Raw genomic sequence first — 27,031 nt, 5'->3', positions numbered from 1 at the left:
TCTTTTTCCCTGTGTGGGTGCCAGAGCAGCGGCACAGGCTGCCCAGGAAGGCTGTGGGGTCCCTTCCCTGGAGACATTCTAAACCCTCCTGGACGCGTTCCTGTGCCCCCTGCTCTGGGTGTGCCTGCTCAAGCAGGGGGGTTGGACGAGATGATCTCCAGAGGTCCCTTCCAACCCCTCCCATTCTGTGATTCTGGGACATTAACGCTAAGTTTCTATCAATGCATGTACGCCAAAAGAAAAAGTGATCAAAGGCAGGGCATACAAACGAGTTAACAGAGGTTGTCTTGGGTGTGAGCTGGCAATGTCATGGCATGGTGAAGCCCTCTTCCTGTCTGATTGCACATTGCCATTCCACTGCAAATACAAGCTCTCTCTGTGCTACTTTGGCCACAAGCGGAGAAATTTGCACCTCCCCTCTCCCATTCTGAACTGCAATCTGTAAAGGACCATTTTGGGGTGAGAGTCTTGAAGCTGGGAAAAAAGCAGATTATTCTTCTCTGTCCCTGGATGACCCTCCTGGGACAAGGAATGTCTCAGAGCAAGGTCCAGTCTTGAATTCCTGCAGCTGCACAGCAGGAAAATGATCTCGTATACTCAGGCTCATGGGGTGCTACAGGTGCAGGCAGAATGAAGCTTAGGTCCTGAGAAAGGACTAGGCTGGTTCTGCTCATTTCAGAGTTTAACATGGAGCCCAGACCCAGCTGTGACTGCATGTGCAATCTTTTGCTGCCACTTCTTTTCAAAGCTGGCTTATTATCAATAAAAATTTTAAAAATCATTGAATTTTGGAGGCACTTGGCTATAATTAGCCTGGGAAAAGAAATTGCCACCTACTGCTTACCTTAACTAAAGTCCATGAAACAATCCGCCCATCCGAGGAGATGGAGAAGAAGTTCAAATTGTTGTCCATGTCATCCTTCTGCCACTTCACCTTAAAGCAAGAAGACAGTCCCAGTCAGCACAGGGCACTCAGCATTAGCAGGACAGAGTCCCATGCCCTCAGCAGGGTTTTCTGCAATCCTTCCTAAAGAGCAGCCGGTTTCCACCGCAGAGGCCTGCTGGTGCATAGCATGTGTGAAGACCCTTACCTCCACAGGCAGTTTCAGAAGTGTGACCACCACTCCCATCACTTACTTTCCTGCAGAGTTGCTCCAGAGAGAGCACACACAGAGTCCCCACAACTGGCGACCCTGCACCTACCCATGGCCATCTCCCCCAGCAGTGACAGGAGCATTGCCATCAAGGATGGGCCTTGTGAGGTGTCTGAGCTATACAGCACTCCGCACTGTGGCACACCACCATCCCAGAGATCCCTAAAACATCTCCACACAACACCAGCAGTGCCACAGAAAGGACCCAAGACACCTGAGCACATCACTGACCTTGTACAAACTAACTCTTCCCATTTGGCTAATTACTCCAAGTGCAGTGCCATACAGCTACCCTTCAGCCAGACAACCTCAAATTAGCTTTCTGTTCCTATGTGGGGTGCAGACGAGCCCTTGCAGGCAACGTGTGACATAGGTCCTTGGGGCACTTCTGTTTCAGGGAGATGAAAACGTCTCCATTAAAATTGAAATCCTCCCTACACCTTCAGAGCATCTGTCTGCCTGGTAAGGAGATTTGCCTTTTGACTGTGACAGCTCAGCAGGAGAGATTAGAACTCAGATAAATGGCTTACGGTTTAGAAGAGACATTTCAGTTAGACCAAAAGCATTAAGAACGCTCGATTTTCAGATCTGGGAATTCAATCAGACTGAAGGGAAAAGGATGACTTGTCACTGGGCCTGTCAGCACACACTCCTGTGGGCATCTGTCAGTTCAGGATGGGGACAAGCACTTCAGTAGGTTCTGCTGAGGTTTTCAAAGGTGTATCTGTTCCTGTACAAGTAATGCAGCAGATAGATTTCCCTAAACATCATCCCATAAACATGATAAATGGGCATGATTATGCTAGAGCTTACCAAATACTCTATCTATGACCAGCTATTTATCTGGTACCTATTCCAGACAACAAGCAGCATTCTCAATACTTTAATTACACAGAATGGGTATTCTGATGATACTTCCTTGGGAAAAACAGTGTTAATTCTGTTTTGTAAGATTGTTTATACTCTGAAGTTCTGTGGAGCATGAAAATTCAGCAAGAGACTCAGCAAAGAGTAATTAATCCTCTAGTGAACAGGTTTCCTACCTAGAACACACTATTCTGAGGAAGGAAAAATAAATCGTAAAAGCAATCCATCTGAGAATACATCAGAATTCCAGCTTCGTGTCCATAAGGTGCAACTGAAGATTCTCGAGTGGCATATACCTTTGAATATCCTTGCACAGAAGAAATCATAAGTCTCCAAGTAGAAGATTACTCTGTTATCTGTCATTAAAGAAATTCAATATGGCCCAAAATAAAATGGCTAATGATAAAAAGACAGGTTCAATGGCACATATGGAGAAGAGTGATTTCCAAGGCTGGCCATTGTGCATGAAATCATGGTCACCAGCAGCTGCTTCAGATGAAGGGGCTGGTGTAGTAATGAGTTTTTATTCAAAATGAAAAACGTAGAGTTCAGGGGAACTGGTACAAACAAATCCTCAACATGTCTCCTACTGGGCACAGAAAAAAGAGTCATGTTTCAAATCAGAGTTTTTTTAAAATGCCATTCTATAAATTGTCTGACGGTAAGAAGTTTTTATTTGTATATCCAACACAGGTATCCTCTAACTCATGTTCTTTGTCTTCAGTCTACTTCCCCAAATATTTGGGAAAAACAGTCACACTTCCCAACATGTGCAAACTGACTTTGCTGAGGTAGCAGAAGTGATTTCTCAAGACAGTATCTCCTATGAAAACAGTGTGCAAAGGTTTTGCCATTTAGACCTGGGAGCAGTTAGCACAAGTGGCTCAGATATCCTCTACTGGGACAGGACTACACTGCAGGCAAAGGGGATCTCCAGTGTCTGAAACCTGCAGCTGGAACCCAGCAATGCCCTGAGCTGCACGTGGAAGAGAAATGCAGGTGAGATGATACCTGTGCTGCAGTCAGCTTGGGTCTGAGCTGTCCTAAAGTCTAGAGCCACCACTCAGGTTGCTTACACAATACACGTGCCAGGATCAGAGCTAGTCCAGACGCTCTCTGAAGGGAGATTACCAGATTGCCCCGTATCAAAATGTATGTTCGGGCACTCATTAGCGAGCTCCACTCGAGCTGTGCAGGGGCAGCTGCAGCTGAGTTTCCAGCTCTGCTCTTGCCAAGTACAGTGTATGCATTTTGGACCTGAGCTAGAGCCAAGTGACAGCCCACCACACCAGTGGAAAACACATGGATGAAGGCTCAGCATCTGGAGTCAACCTCAACCACCCTGTGCAGAGACAACTCCTGAGTCCTCATGTCTATACTAACACAACTTGTTGTAGGAACCTTGTCTGGAGGTGACCAGCAACATAAGTCCTATCATGAGCTCATGGCTTTTTTTCCCCAAGACAATTCCTTTCAGCATTCCCCAAGTGAAGAGCTTTTTCCTGGGGTTTGCCCACTCTGAATACCCTATCCCTGATGGAGATCTAGTCAAGTTTTCCACTGTGGGTGCTCAGTTAGATATCACAACTACTCCTCGTCATCCTGTACACAGACAGGTAGAGTTAACAGCCCCAAAAAGCAAACAGGCTGATTTGCCTGGGTTACTCCTGCTCCTACATTCAAAGCAGTCAACAGTACGTCAGTTAGGTATACATTGTAGGAGCTTGAACACAGTTCCTCAAGGGCATCAAGATCTGCCCTCAGATGACTGTCAGCAGCTCTCAGTGACGTTAACTTGAATTTCACAAAACAGAAACTGGCACTTAATACTTTCAATTTTATTTCACCACCTCTGACACCTTAATAGTGGTTATGATCTTTTTTCTCTTGATCTCTGAATCCCATAAACGCTTATTAGAGTAATTAGCCTTCATGATACTGCAATCAAATCGGGCATCTGCTCAGAACTGGCCTTTTCCCTACTCCCAGAGGCTTGTGAACGTGGCATAACCTCCTGTCATTAGCAGTAGCTGTGCTGTGCAGGGTGGGGCATTTGACGAGAGAACCAGGCAATTGTGTGTGTGGTGGCAAGAAGTTAATTCTTTCCTGAAGCATGTGATAATCATCACAGGATTTTGACAATTTACACAAGAAGTTTGATTATGATACAGTAAGAGCAAAGAACCATGTGAGAAAGGAAAGTGTGTGTAAGCAGCCAAAAGGAGACAAGTAAACAAAGAGCAGCAAGTTATTTTCTGTGCCTTATCATGATGGGACCTGTAAAAAAATCAAGGATGCACTGCTATTTTTTTAGTGTGATCTTTAACCTATTTTTGCAGTGCAAAATTATTGTGTGAAACTCATTGCTGTTAGAAAAGTCTAACACTTTTCAAATTTTATTTCTTAAAGCCTGTTTATTTATAAAGAAGTTGGGACTATTCAAACCCCTATTTGTTCATAGAAAAATAAAGATTGAAACCTGCATGTTCACTGCTATGCGCAGCAGATTAGCAGAGCAATAATCCATTAATTCTTAGCAAGGGAATAGTATCATCTTTATCTACTGCAGCTGGCAATGGCTCCTGTCCAGCAGGAGATTAAACCATTTATCCAATCTGATTTGAAAATTCCTGTGTTTCTGATGTCATTCGTACAAAAGAAATAACGCTTGATCAGTTTTCATGGCACGGAGGCTGTTAGTCACTCACACTGACAAAACACAACTGGTCAAAATCTTTCTAGTCATGAGACTGACTTGAGCGCTACGCAGGCAGCCACAGGCAGGATCTGCCTGCCTTTCTTGTGAAGTGACACTCGATACTGCAAACACAAATCCCTCTGGCTAGCCCTCAGCTTGCCAAAGCTCAGCTGTGGGGTGCCGCATGCAATGCATGCATATTGATTAACAAGCAATTCCTTTCCTTTCTATTGATTATCTTCCAAGGAGTCCTTTACCAGCATTGGAGTACCATAGCCCTGCTGACACCTGCCTTAAGTGAAATAAGAGCATTTTGGTCACTCAATGCCTAAAAAAACCTAATAAAGTCTGCCACAGGTAGAGGACAGGAAAGACAAAGGCATTATCAAATCCCCAGGTCACCCTTACATGAACTGGCCAAGACGCTCAGATGACTCCAGCAAGCAAACTCCTTGGGCTGCTGAGGGAAGTCCCTGCCAATATGACCTGGGGACAAAATCCTTCCAGTGCCAATCTGACTATCAGTACTGTATACAGAGTATTTGCTCTTGTCTTTATTGGATTTTATCACATTGATTTTGGGCCTTTCTTCCGATTTATCAAGATCATTTTGAACATAATCATGTCCTGCAAAATGCCTTGTCCTCCCAAAGGGGCTTCCCTATTCTGTAATCAGAGATGTGAATGAAAGTACTGATCAAAAGAAGATCAGGACTGACAGCTGGAGGGTCTCACCTGAAGCATCTTCAGAGCATGACAGCAAGCTCTGTGTAGCTGCTCTTTAGGCACACTGCCTGAGCCACCCGAGCAGTCTCTTTATGGTGATTTTACCTAATTCATATTTCTCCACTTTGATTATAAGAATGCCACTGTATGAGCCTGGATCAAAAGCTTTAGTCAAGTCAAGATGGATAGAGGTGATAACCTTGACTGCCTCCCCCTTCTTCATGTGTCCCTGTTCTCTGAAACAAAAGAAAATAAATTATACTGGCTTGACAATTTATTCTGGACAAATACATGTCAGCTTCTCTGAATCACCTTATTATCTAGACATTTACAAATGGTTTTGCCATTTGTTCCAATGTTTTTCCAGTCATCAAAATTGGTCTGGCTGGTCAGTGATTCCCTGGGTCCAATCCTACAATTTTCCTCCAGGTAGTTTTTCACTTCTTCCAGCCTTTGGAGACCTTTCCTCTTTTTCATGGACATGCTTGTCCTACAGGCCAGAGTGCAGTCTGATGCACTGCTGTGCTGTCATCAATAATTTGCAAGTCCCTGTGGCAGCTCAGGATGCCTCTAGCCTGGGTGAATTGCCCAAACACTTGTCTCTGGGCTCTGGTACCTTGTCCATGCCACTGTCCCTCCTGGATGCAAGGACAGTCGCTTTGAGGAAAGCACCTACATAAACCTCTATTGCCAGACATTGGCTCTACAGCATCACTGAAAAGTGGTTTGGGATTGATGACTTTATATGTATCACTATTCCAGTCTGCCCACATCACAGGTATGTGAATGTGTGTGAGTCCACTGCAGGGTCATGCTTCCCTTCACCCATGCCTCAGAGCACACCCCTACCCTGCCACTGAGTCCAAGGTACTCAGTCTGCTCGGATGCTGTACATAGGCTTGCACATAAACACCAGCCTCTGCTTAAAATACAGGATGGATGTAGCTCCAAAACTCCCTAAAATGCTTGCTAAAATGGTCTGACATTGCTCTGGCTAGCTCTTTAAGTACTTCAGGGTATGTCTTGCTGATGAACGAGAACCTGTCTCATCTAAATATTTTTTAACATGCTCTTTCCCTATTCTGACCTATGCTTTCATCCTCTTGTTACATTAATCATACTAAGCAGCCAGTCTTAGACACTTATTGTAAGATTAAACAATACAGCATCAAATATTTCATCCTTCTCCATACTACTCAATATTAGCTGAAAGCTTGCTTTAGTAATGAGGCTATATTCTTCATTCCTTTAACTTCTAATATACTTCTCAAATATTTTCTCCTTCCTTTTTATGATCCAGGATAATTACAGCTCATTTTGCAATTTCACTTTCTCTGTATTAATCTGTCTTTGTGCTTTTTTCTATAATACTCAGCTTTAGACACGTTCTTGTTTCTGTGCTTCAGGAAGAAAGCCCAGCCCCGCAGCTCAGGGAGTTCACTCATCTGGCTCTGTAGCTGAATGGAGCCACATTATCTTGCAGGAGCCCAGCTGTGCGTCAGGGGAGCACAAGTGTTTCCCAGCCCCTCTGGACTCTCCCAGCCACCCTGTTTTCCTCATACCTTGGGCACACAGGGCTAAGCAGGGAGATTTGGACACTTACACTGGCTGAAGACTTTTATTCAAGGCTTCCCACTTGCAAACATCTGTTCCTGGAGCAAGCATGCAAACACAGCGAGGGAATCACCTCTCAGCTCGCTCCAGCTGTGCCTGCCCTGGCAGCAAAGCACAGGCACAAACCCACTGTCAAAACCACATCTCTCCAGTGTCTTTATGCACATGCCTCAGCCAAAGCAAAGGGCCAGCAAAGCTCTGGGGCTCTGTCAGGGTAGAATAGCTGAACATGTGCTGTGATTTAGCAAGGGCATGAGCTCTCATGGATGCAGTCTGGCTGCATCCATCACACAATTGCCCAGGTCATCAGCTGACAGATGAACACAGTGAGGATGCTTGCAGAGGCAGGCAGACCAAACTCCAACCAGGAGTACCCGCCCAGACCTGGACGTGTTAGTCCAACAGCGGGCACCTTTGGTCTTTGCAGAACATACTTTCTCCATTTCGCCACTATCCTGTTTTTCAGTCTGCCTCAGGATCATGCTGAGGGCTCATACTGAAGTGCTGATCTACGGCAAAGTGCTCCATAGGTCACATCTTCTGGAGCCAGGATGATGTCTCCTGTGCTCTGGAGTGAATAGTCTCCTGGACTTCCCTACAGCAGTCTCTGATGTGAGCTAAGAAGCAGTTGTCATTTCTTCCCTCTGTCACCTCCAAATGCATTTCATGTTGGTTCCTGCCAGTGACCCAGCAGAACAGCATCCAGAAACATCAAGTCATTACCAGCAGAGAAGAAATCTTTCACTTTCTCCTCCTGTCAATTACAAATTGCCAGTTTTTTGTTTATTCTCCTCCCTGTGTCACTTGCCTCTGCTGTTTGCCCAAGGGATCTGCTATGGTGAAAGTCTCCTAAGACAGTCAGCTGATCCCGAGTCCACTGACTTTCTGTTTTGCTGGAGTAAATAGTTTTTCCCTCCTTGCTGCTGAGACAAAGTAGCGCTTCTACAATGAAGTCCCCAGATGCCCTCCATCAAGCACATTGCCAGCTATTCTTCTGCTTATCACGCACCCCAGCCTGGCACCATAAGTGGGCTTTGCCGCTTCACTGAGGATCCTCAGCCAGCTACCAGACATGAAGCCAAGCCAGGTACCTAGAAGAGAACGTGGAAAAAGCAAGGCTGCTCTCCTGCAATCAGCCAAAAGATACCCCCCCAAAATTACTCACTTGCTCACCTAGAAAACACAGGCTAATTCACTCATATGTAAAGCAACTCGAGTGTCACTCTATGCAGAGGGAGACAGGCAGAACAAGTTTTAGGGGTGAGGAGTAGGGCAGTGTCTGGAGTCTCCAGTGCTAACTTGGACAGCAGTACAAGTTGTCCTGTGTGGAGGTGGGAAGAAGGAAGACAGAATGCTTCACTCTTCACCACGGTTAGTTGGGATAAAGGCAAACAGTAACCTATATCTAGATGACTCACTTTGACTCAAGGCAATAATGAAGATTTTAAAGAGCTGTGATAATTCAGTGCAGACGGCTTACTCCAAGATTTAGGTCAAAGCAGTCCAGTCAGCATCTTTGGCTCGTCCTTACAAGCTGGGTGACACTAACTCCTTTCTGTCACTGCCTGAGACACCTGTCTGGGAAGAAGTTGGAGACTCTCTTTTGAGAGGAACATGATGTTTCAGGCCAGGAGGCTGGTGTCTGCATGGAGCCAAAATCAGACATCCCAGAAAGCTTCACCTGAGCCTCTGCCTCTTAGACCCCATTTATTATTTAGAAAGAGGAAGACATGTCCCACAACAAACCACAAGTAAAGTAGAAGTATTAAGGCTTTCCTTCTTTTAGTGCCATATAAAAAAGATAAATTTTAACTAGACATTTAACAAAGTTAACTTTAAGGATCACAGGCCAGAATTCTGAGATAAGACAGATATATCCAGCTCTGTGAGGCCTGATGAAATTCAACCTAGGGTGCTTAAGGGAGCAGCTGAAGCAATCTCTGAATCATTAGCAATTATCCATGAAAACTAGAAGACAGGAGAGGTCCTGGAGGATAGGAATAGGGGAAAAACACCCCCAGAATACCCCAAACAAAACCTTTCCTCTGACAGTATACAACTCTCTCTCTCCCCCTCCCCCCTCTCTCCCAACATATATAAATATATATATGTTACAATATAACATATATTTTGAAGAATAGGTTAAAGGACCATGGGCCAGTCAGCTTAATACTGAACTCTGAGAGCTGGAGCAAAGTATTAAGTCATCCATACATATGTACAGGATAAGAAGATAAGGAAGAGTGAATATGGGTTTGTCAAGAAAAGATCTTATCAAAAAAAAATTTATTTTCTTCCTTGGCAGGGTAATGGGCCTAAAGGATTAGAGGGAAGAAGTAAATGTGATTTACCTTTAATTTTGTAAGGCTTTTGGCATACTCCCTGTGATGTTTTCAGAAGCAAGCTAAGAAAATAAGTCTATATGGAATTGCTATGAACTGGATGAATGACTGAAAAATGCATTTTCAAGAGTTATAATCAGTGATTTCCTGACCACTTCGGAGTGCATCTCTAGATGGTTCCCACAAGGGACTATCCTAGGTCCAGCTCTATTCAATATTTTCATTAGTAAATTGCATAGTGGATTGCAAAATACACAGAATATTTGCAGATGAGACAGTTTAGAGGCAGAGGATTCTGTTAGGATCAGGGCTCAAAGTTATCTTCACAAACTGGAGACAAAGTCTGAAAGCAATAAGGTGACATGTGATAAAGACAAGTGCAGAGGAACACAGACAGGAAGAGGAAAGCATATAAACAAGTAGAAATTAGGGAATTTCTGGCTAAGTGGCAGTAGAGCAGAAACGCATCAGAGGTTGGTGCAGGAATCAGCAAAGTGATACTGCTTGGGGGTGGGGGAATTACACAAATCCTTTCACATGCATCAGGAGGGGTGTACCATGTAAGTCATAGCAGATAACAACTCCAGTCTGTCAGTACTGGTAAAGACAGCTAGACTGCTCAATCTCATTTTGAAGAAAGCGCTACATGAATGGTATCACAACATCTGTGATGCCATGATGGTAAGAAGAAGACAAGCTGAAGGTCTTTGCTCATTCCCATTTCTGTGATTCATGAACAGTTCCCATTTCCAGAAAGGAAGGTTCAGTCTGATTTTAAATTCAGTCTCACCTCTCACAGTTTTACTTCATGTCACGTTCAACCACACTGTGACTCCTTCACTCACTGCAATAGATGAGACTGCTTTGTATACCAGACAAGTCTTTTGAGTGTGAGTAAAAACTGATGGCGAGATATAAATAAAAATTACTTTGATTTACATATATATATTAAAAAACTTAAAAATAAATTCATTTAAAATTGTTCCTATCTTAAAATCTGGGTTTTTCTTTTAAACGCAAATGTTTCAGCTATGACAGTAAGCTGCAGATATGGGAGCTGCTAAGCAAAGGAAGGTTCCCAGTGCTATTCTGTCCTTTGTAGAAAAATTTGTTGATGTTTTACTGTAAAATCATGCAACAAGACAGAATGGATCAGCTTAATGTGTTTAGGAAGTAAACTTGCCCCCATGATATAAGCCATTAAAGAGATAAGGTCTGCAAGGACTAACTCTTCCTAAAGGTGAGCCAGTAATATTTAAATACTTGGCTGTAGTATTTCAATTAGAGAGGAAATGGTTTAGACAGCTGATGAATGTCAAAATGTTCAAAGATCCCAATGCCTTCCAGTCAGTTTGGGCTTCCTTCATCTGTCTTACATCTTTAAGGAGCAACTCTGACCTAAGGTACTCCCTGCCATTGTATCTGAAGAAGAAGTAGGGATTTACTCAGATGCCTCTGACTTTATCTACTGTCTTTTTGTGTAACATACCTTTCCTGACATGCCGGTTAGGAGGGTCAGGGTGGCTGACAGTCTTGGTAACAGTAGATAGGTACAGAAATGAAGGCAGCTGTTTGTCTACAAAGAAGCTAGGCAGCATCCAAGGCAGCCAGCTTGGCAGGACCATATTTCACCAAGCAAGAATCCAAGAGGGGGAACTCTTCAGCCTACTGCTATGATAACCAAAAGCATCTCTAAACATCCTAGAACAGAAGACACAGCACAGCAATGCCTGGAGCAGCCCTTGACTGCAGGCTGTCAGTCACCTGCCTCACAGGCACGAGGCTGGCTGATGGCTTTATTCATAGGTACCAGCAAATACCAGGCTTAGCTGGTGGAAGATGTTCCTGCTACAGGCAATAGCAGCAACTTCCCATCTGAAAAATTTAAAATGCCTTCTCTCGTTCTAGCAGCACATGGCTACTGCAAGCTTTACTACAAGCCTTACTGGGTTCTTTTCCGTCAAAGTCCTTGAAAGCTTCCTGATAGCTGAGGGAAAACAGATGTGCTCACGAGCAATGAAGACACACTGTAAAATAAACTCCCATGTCATATTTAGCCCCATAAACACTCCTCTTCTGAAAGTCACTTCTCTCCCACAGCTAGATTAAGTGCCCTCCACCTTGTTGGCATCTTCCAGGGACTCACAGCCCTAGGCACTGTCTCCTGAGCACCAACGAACTCAAGGTCTCAAGATCAGCAGACAGGAGCAAAGAATCACACCCACTGTATCAGTGTGTTCACACATCACCCACTAATTTGGGGTTCAGAAAAAGGGTAGCAAAAACCCTCCTACCAAAGAGTGCATTCGGCAATACTGGGAGGTACTCAGCACCAAGCTGAGCACAGAGCACGGCTGTGGGAGCTATGGATGCAGGGCAAAGGCCAAGCCTGTGGCTTGTGCATCACTCATTCTTCAGAGACTCAAATTTATCTGGAGGAAGCAAAGCTTACTTATAAATAGCACTGGATAAGGCTGGCCCTACTTTCAGTTTGTTTTCTTCCTGCTGGGATTCGGATGCTCTGCTTTGTACAATGTTTCACCAGGAATCTGCTTGCTTATTCCCCTCACAGCACTTCCTACTGTCTTTATTAGACTGGTATGTTAACAGCCAAGGAGTGAGGAACTGGACATTAGACTCCTCCCTGTTTGTCCTGTCAGTGGCCGTGTTCCCATGTCAGACACAGTATGCAGCTGAGCAATGGGTGCCAGAGGCCAGAAAAGCTCAGGGGTATTTAGTGAATTGCAATTCACAGCTCTTGGTTTCAATTCTGACAGTGCTCATTGAGCAGGATTTCCAATTTACAGACAAAATATGAAGTTCCCTGCCCTGTGTGCACAGAAAGCAGACACACACAGCATGCAGGCTTGCATCCAAACCCCCAAGCTGTCTGATGCTGCTAAATCAGAGATAGCATCTGCAGTGTGACTGACAGACCTCCCATCATCACAGGACCGAGAAGGCTTGCGGCAGGTATGGGAGAGCTGGCCCTGGGGCCTGCTGGGTGCTGAAGGTCCCAGATACCACTGTGGCAGCTCACCGTGGCAACAGGGGTGGGAGAAGGGTGGGAGCTGTGGCCAGCCCTGGCTCCCCACGTCTTGCTATATATCTGTGTGACCGTGTTTGCACCGTCCCTGTCCAGCTCTGCCCTTAGTGCTTTCATAGATCTATTTCACCGTCCTCAGAGAAGCACTCTGCTGTTTCACAGGCTGCATCAGTGCCGTTAAGACCCATCTGGTCCACACACTTTCTAGACCAATTTTGAAGATCCAGCAATTAGCAGCCAGATTTTACAGGCCAGCAAAGAAATACATTTTTTCCACTAGGATCCCACATAGTTTCCTGATTCCTATTAAATATTTAGTGAAATTCTGTGACTGCTTTAAAGCAGTAGAACAGGATTCAAAGATCCAAGCAACCAAACAAATGCATTACAACTTCTCTGCCCTTTTAAACCTCAGGCTAACATTTTCCAACATCCCAAGACCTTCAGGGACTCTTAAATTTTATAAGTGAAGTTTTTCTTCCCAAACTAGTGCCAGTACAACTAACAGGCAAATAAAATTACTTATACTTTGCTTGCAGACACCAGAAAAGAAATAAAGAACCTGAAAACCCACAATAAGGTGGTTTGGATCTTAAAAGGAATAGGAGGGAGAAGAACAATACAGGACTAGAGGAGAATCTATTAGTAAGCAGCAGTGAGAGCAGAAGGCAGAAAGTAAGTTCAGCATCTGTATGAAATACAGAGCGAAAAGCAGCATCAAAGCAGAAAAAGCTCCTTTTCAGACAAATATTACATGATCTGCAAGGGATGCTTTGCGCTAGAATTTCTAATCCACAAGAATCCATAGCCAAGGCACAATTTAAAAATAACCAGCTACAGAAACTGACTCTCCAGAAGGTACAGTCTGATACCATCTCAAAAAAGATCAGGGATTTTGTTAATTATTGTCAAAGATACTTAGGAAGAAGCATTTGGACACTTACCTTGCCTAACCTTAAAGTAGCTCAAAAACTTCCCAAAAGGTTTTGAACAAGGTATAAACATGCTGCAAAATATTTTTTCCAGCATTTCTGCCACAGCAGTGTCTTTCACTTTCTGCCATCTCCAATATGCCTAAATGAGCCCAAAACTTCTGGATGAACTTCTCTGTGTTGAAGGAGTCTTTCCAAAAAACGGAGAAACTTGACCCTGTGGGAGACAGGATTTCATCCAGCGGGGCTGTAACTCTGCAGTGAGCTCACCCAGCCGCTAAGAACAACAAGAAAGGTGCTGATCTTGACCCTGTTTTCTACAGCAAGCATAATGGCAACCCTTCCCAAGCACAGCCGCCCTTCCTGCCCACACTTCCCTCCAGAAGAGGACAAGGTAGCAAACACAAGGCAGATGCTTGTCGGCCACTAAATGCCTCATGGTGCTGCAGTGAGAAGTGCAGTGTCTGGTCCTTGACAGACCAGCGCAGCTGCTGCTGCAACAGCCAGTTACTGGATGCAGAGTTCAGCACAGGGAGCAGGACTGCAGCTAAGGACTGTTCCGACAAGGAAGCCTCTGGCAGATTGAGGTATCTGGATCCCAGTTACAACCTGGCTGGCCCATGGATGCTTTTCCTACTCTTCTGTATTTCTCCACATGCACTGAATGATGGAAGTGACCTCTTCAGTGAGGATACAGTGGCCTCTATTCTCGGGACATCAGAGGTTAATTAGACTTTTTGCCCTGTTTGCACTGGGCCAGGTCTGCAAGGCAGGGCTGCTAGCAAGAAAAAAGTAGGAGAAAACTGGGGCTGGAGGGGAGGGTCCTCTGTGCAGACATTGTACTGACCCAGTATGAGAGGTGTAGTTTGCCTCCATAGAGGTTTTGAGCTAAATGATTCTCACCATCAGGTTTCCGCTCTGTTGTTCCTTCAGGCTACATTCTCCCAATTGCCACTTGAGATCCTAATGCTCCTCATTCCTATTTCAGATCCAGCTTCCTTGGTTTCAGGTCTCTGTTGTTCTTCTTTCTTCTCTAAATTTCTGTTTCTCCTTTAGAGTTACCCCCTAAGAGTACCCTTAGAGGGCTGAATGCCTTTTTTTTCACTGAACTACCCACAGCAAACACCTATTTTGTGCTCCTTAGCAGTGAAGGCAACAGGAAAGGCATTGAGCCAGTTCTGAGACAGCTGATCTTTATTCTAACCTTGATAGCAACCGTCTGTCTTTTCTTTTATTTCCTTTACATCAAACTTTTCGTTTGCCTGAAGCCAAAGGAATAAAATATTATGTGAAGCGGTAACATCTCAGAGGCAATGGAAGCTGCAAAATCTGTTTCTCTGGCTGCAGATGACAGATTTAGGAGACTGCCCATCATCAGAAACGAAACAATGTGCTGGTGTGACAGTGGCTTATGAACAAAATGGTTTTTCTTCTCCTAAGTGCAGTGAATACAATCAGTTTCCTGGAAAGGCCTTTTTCTATGGAGCTGTGCCCAGCAGCACGGAGTGGGGTGGAGCACAGAAGGTCACGCTGACTTTAGAGGGATTTTGTAACTGAACTCATTTACTTGCATCAGCAAAACAAGACCTCAGTGAGTCGGGGTGGCTTCATGCCAAGTGCAGACTTATTTAAGGACTGGAACATTGGAAGTAGAGATGGAGAAGGGATCACAAAATTACAGGACAAACTCCAGCGAGCAAGTCTCAGGTGTGTTTTATCTGGTTTACTTTTGAGATGGGACTTCCACAGGTTCCACTGGGAAACTATTCTGCAAGCTGACACTCCTCCTAGTTTCCTTTGTCAGTTTGCAGACTATTACTGTCCTGCCTCGTCCTTTCTGTCCTAACCATGAGCGTCACATTTAAGCTGCATAGCGTTTGGTAAAGAATTAGCAATCAGTAGCCAGTCCTTTCTCCTCCAATGCACAAATATAAGGCAGAAAATAAGTTTTGCAGGATGCCATCTGAAGCTCCATGGTACCAGCTCCTCAGGGTGGCCAGATCAGCTTCAGTAAACTAACAATGAGCCAAGTTGCTTTTCTAACTAGTGATCTCTCCATAGCAATTCCAAACCACGCTGTGCACATGGGCAAGCCTGCCACAGCTGAGATAAGCACAGCCAAAAGAAACATTCCCTTTGCAGGTCTTAGGGACAACACTCTGCAGTGAGAATTTAGTCAGTAATTCTGATGGTAAGCAAGTAAAAAAATATTTTCAACCCTCTGCAGCAGTATTGGCTCTGTACTAGTCCCAGCAGCAAGCAGAAATAACACCCTTTTTGTCTGATGTGAAAGTGAACTAGAAGAACACAGTGGAAACAAATCTGTTGAATAAGATGTGTTTTAGGAGGGAGATTGAATAGCAGAAACAAACATTTGCACAGCAGAGAGTTTCAGTTATCAATCCCTGTTTCTGAACTGCTCCAGCTTCCAAACACTTCAAACCTAAAATATTTAGTATATCCCAGTGATGAAAGCTAAGACAAAAAGCACTATTCTCAGTTGTAAATAAACCCTAAGCATCATCTTTTTAAAAAGAAGGGAGAAAGTAGAAACAAAGCTCAAAGGCTGGCAAAGGAAGAGGCTCTATGCTCAGGGCCCCTTCCCAGCAGGGTGCCACTTCTCCCCAGAGGAGACTGCTCTCATGGGCTCTGGGTGCCAAGTTGTCCCGCTTCAGCCACCCTCATTAACATCCAGAGCCAAGACCTGGGACTGAGCTAGTGGCTCAAACAGATACTCTGTCCAGGGACTTGCTTTCTAGGGGTACTCAGTGCTGGAGATGATGGGAGTGTGAGGATTTTGCTGGCTATTTGGAGCATTGTTTTGACTACAGTGGGTTTAGCTTAACTCCAAACAGGCTTTTGCCTAGCAGAACATGACAGGTTTGACAGTTCCCGAGGAGCTGACTCCTTTTAAGCTAGTATTTGCAGCCAGAAGCAGAGGCCTGAATTCACTGACCTGGGAGAGTATTTCTAGTTCTATGTTCCTGTAAGACCTACGGTTTTGGTGCTGTATTAGCCACATTGCACTGCATGCACATAAATTCACATGTCTATGTATGTGTTTACTCCTTTCTGGCTTTGGATCTTAATCAATTGGTGGTAAGGAATTAGAAGTGTGTAATTTAAAGCAAACCAGAACTTTCTATTATTTACAATGCAGTAGCACTTAATACATGGAAGACAATTGCCAAACTATAAGAAGCCATAGCTATGCTCTTTAAAAATATGGGGGACAGTATCAGTCAGACAAATTCATTCTTAGGTAACAGAATTAGAAAATTTATATTATTCTATTTTGGCCTTAATAATGGGCTATGTTTCATCAGCTTTGTTTTACGCAAACTTACTGAGATATTACTAAGTCACTGAAGATGAAATGGCACAGAAAAAGAGCTGTCAGCCTGCTTTACTCACTTCCCATTTTGCTCCCATTGTGAGAGGGCTGTATTGTTTCAAAAGAAAGGAGCCAGGCAGTCCAGAGAACAAAGGCTCCTAATTGTTCGGGAGAACTTTGTTACTTTTCTAATTGATCTTCAAAGTCATGGGCTTACAGTTTCTACAAAAGTGAGGATGGCACAGGGTAGTCTAGACAAAGACCTGGTTTCAGACTAGGTGGGGTGTTGTTGGAGGAGAATAGAATATCTTTGAACTAAATGTGAGAAACAAGGCATCACTTTTCAGAACGATTTAATGCTGAATGAGGAATAAAAATCCAGAGTCTCAACCCAACTGATAGTCCCTCATGTCCCTTTTCCTCCCATCAAGTGGAGAAAAAACCTTTTCTAAACCTTTTGGCTGATATTGGCAAATGCCTACAGTTCAGATCTTTCCAACAGAGGTACAAGCTCTTCTGATTGCAGTGCAATCACCTTATTACTATCCTTGCTCACTAGTTTCATAGCAAGTCAAAAACTGTGAAGTTTACTAAAAATATCAATACTTTATTGCACAAGAAAACTAAGAATAATGATTCTCAGCACTCAAGCTTTGGAATAAAACAAAAAAGCAGGAACTAGAGGCTATTTGTACCTACATCTCCCCATATACATGAGGCAGTTACTCTCTTTTTCAAAGCTATCTCCCTACAGTGCCTAATGATTTTTTCCACCTCTGAGACACATTGCTGCCAAATGGTACACATAAACATACCTCTAAAAACCCCATACAGAATTCTTCTATTGCTGAATGTACCTGCTTCTGGTCTGTAGGGATGAGGCCACCAATAACACCCCTTAAGCACCATCTGTCTTTCCCAAAATCATCTGGGGCACAAATGATCTGGGATTCTGGTGTCTGTAGTGTGCAGTAACAATGGGTGACCTCCTGTAGCATGCTACAGCAAAGCCACAAAAAGCTGCACATAGGACTTAGTATTTTTTCAGGTTTTTTTACTGGAAGCCTAAATGGCAATGGGAGAGTCTTGGAGTGTGTGTTTGTGTGTGTGCCTGAAACATTGTATTGTGGTAACAACCCATGGCTGGCGCCATGTTAACAGTAAGCAGAGATAAAAATGTTTGCTAGAAGAAAAGCTTTGGGCAGACAAGCGGCAAATACAAAATTCAGGTCTTTTCTGAAATGTTACATTTGCATAACCTCTCTGTTTATAGCAAGCACCAGTCTTGCTCTTGGCATATTCCACATTCATCTGCAGCCCCACCAGGATCTCTTGATTTCTTGGGCTTTTATTGGAAGGTGCAGTAACAAGGAGCCATGACTGGGGAAAAATCCATGCACAGCACGTGCCAAAGTACAAGGAACATTGATAGTGCGCCTAGACGAATGACCGTACTAGGCAGCCTAAATCAGGTGACAGCAGCAATTAATGGCAACAACACCTGTAGCCCAGTCTAGCAAACCAAGTACACCCCTGCACTTCAGCATGCGCATACAGACCATGTTGAAATACATGCTGCTACACTTGTGCTGATATAAATGAGATCAGAAGGGCATATAACTTCCATGGCTCCAATCTTAACTCAGATTACATTGTAGGCATAACTGTAAAGTCAGCTGGATGTAGCAACATATTCACCCCAGTCCTTCACAGTATCATCCATCTGGTCATTCTTTGTGACAGATCCCAGAGTGACATTACTTTAAGAGCATTACCTGCACATCACAATTCTTAATTCACTAGAATACTTCAAGGTCAATTATAAAGTAGTGTGTCTTGAATCCCAGTGGCAGGCAATTCCACAGGCAGCTGCCCCTGGGTTTATTGTGCCCAACAGAGCTCTTCTTTAGGGCTGATATACACATTTTACACACTGCTCATCATTTGCTTCTCCGTGATTTTGTATTTGGAACATAATAGCGTTGCATGCTGGTATATACAGAGAAGATCAGTTTCTCCCCAAACAGAAGTAATTTATAATAATGAAAACTATGGAGAATTGATCGTTTATAGCAAACTTTGCTAACTTGTTTAGTTTCTGTTGAGGACCAAGGATTCATGCAATTGCTTTGCCTTTCTGTATATTTCAACATTAGCTTGAAATACAACTTAATAATCAATCACTAAAGTTGTATTAAACCAACATCTTTACCCATACACCACCTTCCCTGCTGTGCACAAACTCAGCCCAATTAAAAGCTCAGTTAGGTGAAAGGAAAAGTACCCTTACCTGCCACACTGGCTCTGTGTGCTTTCCTGACTTGGCACTACTCTTGTAGCTGGGCTGGGAGGCTGCCTTCTTCAGGTTGTAGATGGCCACATTGCCGTCATAGAAGCCCACTGCCACGAGGTAGGGGTGGTTGCTGTGGAAGTCCAGGCACATGATGCCACTGTCACTGCTGAAGACATACTCTGGGAAGGAGGGATTCTTCATGGTGTAGAGCAGGAGCATGCCCTGCCCCTGCTTCATGAAGTCATCTAAACAACGAGAAGCTCTGCTGTTAAATCAGTTTCCAAGATCCTCTACATTTAAGACGTACAGTCTGGCAGAACTCATCTATGCCTAAAACACATGTGAATGCAAAGTCATGCGGGAAGGACATCAGTCATGGGACCAAAGGGTCATCTTGGTGTACCTACATGTGAACATGCTTTCCTCCATTGATATGTCATCCCCAGGACATGGTGACAATGTGCTTATGCAGAAAAAAATACTGTTTAGGCAGTTTTTTTCTAGGAGACAGACTTGAGAAGGCTTGGAGGAAAAGTGCAGAGGAAGAAATAAGCTTGTAGACACTTCCTTCTTTGGACTAGGATTTCACTTACATTGCGGACATGCAGGCTGAACCAAGGATAGCAGCATTTCAATTTCTGTATTGGCAATATTTGATACTACATCCTCCACTGCATCTTCAAAGAAAAGCATTTAACTGAGGTATCTGTAAAGCTTCATATCCACTGCCATTACACATACCTGTACAATGCACAAGTTACTACAGCTCAATTTTCTGCTTATGTCTTAACATCTCTTCCTTGCTTGGAAGAGCTCTTTTTTTTTGCCAAGACTTACCATTTTTTTTCTATTTCGTTTCACCTTTCCTTTGCATTCCCTGAAGTTAGCTCTCCCTATTCTTAATAGGACCACCTTTCTTTTGTGGTTTTTTTTTTTTAATGTCCTGACTGCCTCTGCAATTCTCAGGTTTTCTGATCATCTAAAAAAACAATTTCCAAATTCTTTTAAAGGGGAAGAGAAGCTGTTGATGTAGACAAGCTCTCCAGAACCAAAGAAGCAGTTTTCCTAATCTATGAAAACAATGCTTTCTCTGAGACTACCCTAGCCAAGCACTTTTTCTTACTGTCAAATGCCCCCAGGCACAGAGCATATGGGAAACAAATTTATTGCTTTCTATGCTTCAGGTACCTATTATATGTCCTATTTCCAGAACAGAAATTTCCTATTTCCAGAAATTTCCTTTTAAAAGTGCTTCCTACCTTTCTCAACATTTTGACCAGCCTGCAGGATAGGACTTGGTAAACATGTGCCCCAGTGATAACACTAACTTCAGAGAACTTTCCTTGGTGGCAAGCTGATCCCAAATCAGCATGCAGGTACAGACATTGCTTATCTCCAATTTCTCAGGGTGACACAGAGAACATTCAGAGAACCAGTAAAGAAACTCACACATCAACAAAACTATTACTGCTGCTTTGCATTGGGATTGTGGAAATATTCTATTATCACAGGTCTCACTGTACCAGGGAGCAGGGTAGTGAAATGGCTTTCTTATTTTGCAGAAAGGTGAGGTTCCAAATCTTGGCATTACTTTAAATATCTCTGGACCCCAGTAATACTTTTGGAAGAGGGGGAAGCTTATTCCTAGAACTGTAGCTGAAAAGGAAGTGAACTTGCTTTCTCCATCAGAGATTTTCCCCGTCCATTGAATCCACAGAACTGTCGTCATTCTTAGCCAAGTAATGTCATTGAACTGGTATTAAGTGGAGGTCCAGCTATGATAAGGATAAATTCCTCTTCTCTGCAGGAGCAAAAACACTTGAGAGGGCTGTGGAAATTACCTACCAGGAGTGACTCACAGCAGAATGGACTATGAAGTCAAATTGGTTAGCCAGCCTTTGAATTCAACCTGTTTCATACACTTAATTCTCCTGGTCTGTGCTGACCAGCCAGGCATATTTCCAAAAACTCTGTAGTGCACATTCATTTTCTATCCATTGGGACTGTGCTGAGGGGCCTCAAAGAGCTGTCCCCCATGGTCCCTGCACAGACAGTGGAGGAGACACCTCTTCAGAGGGTGATTCAGCCACCAAAGATATGAACTGGATTCTGGAGGTGCTTCTCTCTCTGCTGATCTGGCAGTATCATAGGCCAGCCACACACCTCAATTAGAGATGAAGGAGCAGGCCTTTATTGGGTAAAATAACTCAGCAGCTTCAGCAAGTCCATCTGGGTGTTAGCCTGGCAGAGGAAAAGCAAGGTCTTGGGAAGAAGCTCTGGCAGTGTGAAACACATGGTTCAGTTTGCAGATTAAGACACCCAAATGCAAGTCTACATGTGGGTGCCTGTCTGTGTTCAGAGTCTCAGCTCCTGCTACTATCAGGAGAGATCAATCAATCCACTTCACTAAGTGTAGAAAACTCACCTTAAAGAAGATCCCTATATTATGGCTGCTGATTTACTCTCTGGACTCCACTGACTGTGATGGCCAGCTCTCTACTGACTCTTAAACCCATCTTAATTCCAAGAGCTGAATCCTACTAATTTTCCTCTTTATGTTATGAAATATTGTGGATGTGGGTTAAATCACAGATGTGTGAATACTGCACGTAAGTCTGGATAATATGATTGCTAAAGCACAGTCTATTTCTGGTGGAAGGCAAAGTGATGAGAATAATCCATAATTAACACTGAAGCATGGCACATAAATCCCAGTAAAACAATAACCTTCTGAGAGCAGACATATAAATCCATTTCAATGAAGGGTAAATTCTCACCCAGAGTACTAAACCGTGACATACCAACATGTTCTTTAATAAATGAAAAAAAGAGGCTTATTTCATTAGCGATACTCAATGTTCCAGAATGGCAGGGACAGCACATACCCATAGCAGCATATCTGTGGTATAGCTTTGAAGCATGGCTTCTTCAAGAGAAAGGTTTGTGTTTTTCACTAAAAAACTAGCAGAGCACTGCAGTGTGCCCTGAATCCTGTGTAGCTTGTCTCTCAGGATGTAGATAGCTCACCGAAACAATGTTAGAAGACCACAGAGCGCACAGCAGAGCAGAGGGTGCAGACCCAAGAGCTGCAATGGCTACACCACTGTTGGGGTTAAAGCAGCAGCTTCAGATATGGGACAGCTTCTCTGCACTGCATGGATGCACCAGCATGCACTGGAAAAGCAGAGAGTATCTGCCCCATGCAGAGCCACAAAGTGCAAACTGGCTCTTTTTCTGAGATACAAGAGCTGGAGATACTAGACATATCAGACAGTTATTCTGACAATCAGTGCCAGCAGGAATTGTTCTACTTTAGAGGACACAAGGCAGCATAGCAAGAAGTGACGGACTCTTGCTGTAATGAGCAAGAGTTGCATGTCATGAGGATCCTGAGTGTTCACCCGAGGGGAGGTTAAATTTCAGACCCTGAGATGTAACAAGTTTTTGTGGGAAGAGAAGTTTTGCTAATTGAAGATGCAGATAGCATGATTACTGGTCTCAACCTAGAGAGCTGAGCCTGAAAGCATCACATGTAATCAGAAATAGGTCTCAAACCAGCTATTACTGCTGTCTAAAATATTCACCTGCATTTGCATTTAAAGCTGGACAGATTCAGCCAAACTCTTTTCAGAAAAATAGCAATTTAGTGGTAGCAAAGTACTCAGAATATCATTATGGTATGACCAAATACTTCATGCAAAACAAAAATCTGGAAAGCATCTAAATCTTTCATTCTGATGCTTACTAAGTGTCTGTTTTAAACAGATTTTTCATTTAGATTTTTCCTTAATTGAATTTTGAATTTAGAATTTAGAATTGAATTTAGAAGAATCAGCATATGCTCAATATCAGACCAAAATATTTTGTTTGCTGGACAGAAATTTTTTTTTTCAGCTTTCCCTTTTGGTTCACCAAAAAAACTGATGAGACCATGGTTTTCCTCCAAAATGCTTAGTGGCTGAACCCATATGCTCAACACAGAGATATCCTCAAATTAGAAACTACAATGCTTGGGGTAAATCCTGCATTCACATAGTAAATCTCAATGTGGGGTCCCTTTATGGTCATGAGACCAAGTAGATATTTTTACTACACAAGAAGCCAGTGCTACAGTTTCTTGCATGATAAACTAGCAAATCACCTTCTCTTTGGAGGATTTAAAACCCAAAACTTTGCAGTGTTACATCTTAGGCCCCGTGATACATGGGTTTCTATAAATCAAGTCTGCCAGCTGTCTCCCTGATATGGATCGAACCAAGAAATCACCATTCTAAAAGGAACCACTGCTGCTTAAAATCTGTCCTTTCTCCTCCAAGAGCCCTTCTAAAAAAGGAAGCAAGATGGAGAAGCATGGCTGTGAACAACGGCTTGTTTCTGAGCATTGCAGCTGCACAAGCACATCTACTCTGCTTTCCTAGATATGCCCATGCTTTGATGAGCTTGCTGGCTGGGGCTCTATCCTTTAGCCTTGGATTTTGGAGAAGCCAACAGAAGGGGTTGGCTGTGCTTTACACTCAGTTAGGTAATCTCCTCTGGGGAGAAGAGATCAGTTTCAAAGACAAAAATTTTCATACCCAAAGAAATGGCTCAGGTCTTTACTTGCATTTCAGTTATTTAAAATGTAGAGGACAAAAAAGGTTATCTGTGGGCCATCAGATTTCTCCAAGCAAATTATTATTATTATTAACCAGGTCTACAAAACCCTAAGCACAGCCCAAGAACTTGCTTGTGCCACAGCCTGCGTGGCACAGACAAATGACTGAGCAAGTCACGAATTAATGAATTCTCAACACTTTTTATTCTATCAATGAGCAAAACCTGTGCAGCATGGCACTGAGCACAAGCTAATCTAACCCAATGTGAAACATGCTGGGTAAGCTTGCACTGCTTCAGCAAGACTCTTTCCTGGCTTTTTTAAATAGCTCTGCCAACTCCACGCTTTGCTGCAATCGCAGAATTAGTGTGCTGTAAGAAAGGAAACCACTGGCACTTTGAGCTTAACTGTATGCCAATAGTTCAGAAAAATGAGGAAAGAACAAATCTTTCCAAGCACCTCAGAGAGTTTGGGCATGTGCTGAATATGTTTTCAAAGTCTCTTGAGGACTAACAATAATAACTGGAAATTTTATAGCATTTCAGAGTGCTTTAAGCAGGTATTCACAGTGTTCCTTTTTACAGCCAAGGGAATGAGAAAGGGCAGTGGAGGGGACTGCCAAAGACACCACAGCAAGCTGAAAGAACATGGAACAGAACTGGGACTTCACAAGGCTCTGCTCAAGGCGGCCCCAACCCAGGATGCCTGAGAAGTTTAAGCTAGGACCACAGATGACCATTCTATTCCCTAAGATGCCCAGAAGTACCTCCCTATATTGCTGTGTTGATACAAGCCCTGATCACTGTGGATCTGGCTGTGAACCACGTTGTGGGCAGAGAAGAGACTAACACTGAACTTTCAAAGCAGTCTCTTCCCAGAAAAAAGATGTTTTGAGAATTCTTACTTCGTAGCTCAAGGCCAGAACACCTGGCTTCCTCGGTTTCGCAGCTCACTATGTTACTGGTATGCCTTGTTCTGAGTCTAATAACTTGGTTTTGGCTAGTATATGCATACTTCGTTTGAAGATCTCAGGAGACAGAGAAACCACTGTCTCATTTTGCAGTTTGTTTCAATGTTTAATTGTTTTGAGTGATTAAAAAGCTACATCTAATTCCTCATTTGACTTACCTGGCTTCCTACTGTTAATTCTTACTATGCCTATCTTGAATGGATGAAGGACTTTCATATCTGGTGCTTCTCTTCATTAAGATACTTTAAGACTGAACACTAGTCACCTTTCAGCATACTTTTAATAACCTTTACAGCCTGAACTCAAAAAGCCCATTTATTTTCACCAGCAAAAAGCTGGGAGCCAACACAAGTTTTGCCACACCAGTCAAAGGCACTGCCTTCACAGCTGCAAGGTCAAAGCCTCTTCTCAATAGACGTGGAGGAGAGTAGAATATTAAGAAACTTTCCACAGATGTGTAGAGGACATCTGACCATGAGCCAGCACTGTGCCCTTGGGGCCAAGAAGGCCAACGGTGTCCTGCGGTGCATTAAAAAAAGTGTGGCCAGCAGGTCGAGGGGGGTTATCCTCCTCCTCTACTCTGCCCTAGTGAGGCCACATCTGGAGAACTGCATCCAGTTCCAGGTTCCCTAATTCAGAAAAGACAGGGAACTACTGGAGAGAGTCCAGCGGAGAGCTATGAAGATGGTGAGGGGACTGGAGCATCTCCCTTATGAGGAAAGGCTGAGACACCTGCGTTTGTTCAGCCTGGAGAAGAGAAGACTGAGGGAAGATCTTATCAATGCTTATAAATATCTGAAGGGTGGGTGTCAAGAGGATGGGGCCAGACTCTTTTCAGTGGTGCCCAGCGACAGGCCAGGGTCAATGGGCACAAGTTGGAACACGGGAAGTTCCACTTAAACATGAGGAAAAACTTCTTTCCTGTGAGGGTGCCAGAGCAGTGGCACAGGCTGCCCAGGGAGGTTGTGGGGTCCCTTCCCTGGAGACATCCAAAACCCTCCTGGACGCATTCCTGTGCCCCCTGCTCTGGGTGTGCCTGCTTAAGCAGGGGGGTTGGACAAGGTGATCTCCAGAGGTCCCTTCCAACCCCTGCCATTCTGTGATTCTGTGATTCTGTTATCACATGCCTAGGGCCTGTGCTAGGGCCAGTCAAAATTCACTTGCAGTCCAAATTTCAACTAGATATTGCAATCTCTTCTTTAGGGCATCTTCTCCAACTCTCACATCAACCTGAGGCTCTTTACTGAACTATCTACAGTTTTCTGCATGCTTTGAAAAATATTGGCTCCAGAACCAAACACAATATTCCAGTAACAGTCTTGCTAATGCTTAAATCATATCTCTGCTGCCACTAAGGACTCTCTGTTTGCACTCCAGGGTCATGTTCACCCTTCTTGCCAAGATACCACACTGGGAACTCAGATTTATTGCTTGTCCACAAAAACCTTATTTTCTTCCCTTTTTGTTAGAGTTGCTGCCTTCCAAAACGCAGCACTCCTCTTTGTTTAGAGAGGTATAATGTTATATTTGGCTGCATTGAAATGCATTTGGTTTGAATAATTCCAGCTTACCACAAGATTAATCACTTTGTACGACAGTCCTGTTCCCAGCATGATTTACAACTCCACCTGCCTTTTCATCAGTCACACAATTCATCTGCTGTGAGTTTGTATTTCCATCCAGAGGACCAATGAAAACAACCACAGATCCCAACAGCACCCCCTGTGACACATTGTCTCAGATGATAATTCCACTGGCATTTTTTTTCTGACATTTGCCAGTGGAGTTTGAACCCCCTGTTGAGACAACCTGTGCCAGGCTGAACTGAGTGAGCACAGGCACTTCCCACCCCAGGGAAATATGTACACTCTGGTCAGCAGTGTTGACACTGCAAGATCTGCAAGCTCTGAGCAAGCCCATCAGTGCAGTGGAGGCAAATCATAGATCATTTTGGTTATGCTGATTTGGGTGTTTGAATGTCAGATTTAACATTCCACTTGACACCTTTCACCAGCTGCTGGACTAATTCCTGACACTCCTGATCAAGTTAATGTTATTAGCTGGGGCTCTGTTTAGGAAGGACAGAACTTGCAGTTCAGATAGGAGAGGGAAAAAACCAGAACTACTAAGTCTTTTGGACATTTTAGAAAAGACAAAATTGACAGGTGACAAGGCAATTTATATATGTCTGTAATTTATATATGTCCTGAGGCCACGTTGCAGTCCTAGTAACTGCTGTGGGCTTCGCACATGTCAGAGGCAAGACACACACCTCAGAAACACAGATGGATAGATACAAACAGCCTTTAAGAAAATGAGCTGTTGGGTATGTTTGCATCTTAGTTTAAAACACAGGCTGGCAAAGTAACATAAGAGAGACCGCAGTCAACTGGGCCAACAGAACTGAGAGATTTAGGAAATGCCTGGAACTATGCACTGTTTGTCAGTGCATGCGAGAGGA

The 27,031-nt window shown here is 43.7% G+C and overlaps 1 protein-coding gene across 1 annotated transcript in view; it reads right to left on the bottom strand.

Annotated features, from left to right (window-relative positions):
• The window catches only part of DNAI1 (dynein axonemal intermediate chain 1), a 150,932-nt gene that overhangs the window by 59,176 nt on the left and 64,725 nt on the right, over positions 1–27,031 (bottom strand). The window contains exons 13-14 of the mRNA XM_064438623.1: positions 19,004–19,251; positions 845–934 (exon numbers count right to left, since the gene is read on the bottom strand). Coding sequence (XP_064294693.1) covers positions 845–934; positions 19,004–19,251 — 338 coding nt within the window. The remainder of the gene's footprint in view (positions 1–844; positions 935–19,003; positions 19,252–27,031) is intronic.

This window comes from Phalacrocorax carbo, chromosome Z (assembly GCF_963921805.1).
Source record: "Phalacrocorax carbo chromosome Z, bPhaCar2.1, whole genome shotgun sequence".
Taxonomy (NCBI): Eukaryota; Metazoa; Chordata; class Aves; order Suliformes; family Phalacrocoracidae; genus Phalacrocorax; species Phalacrocorax carbo.
This window is presented reverse-complemented; position numbering and strand designations above follow the sequence as displayed.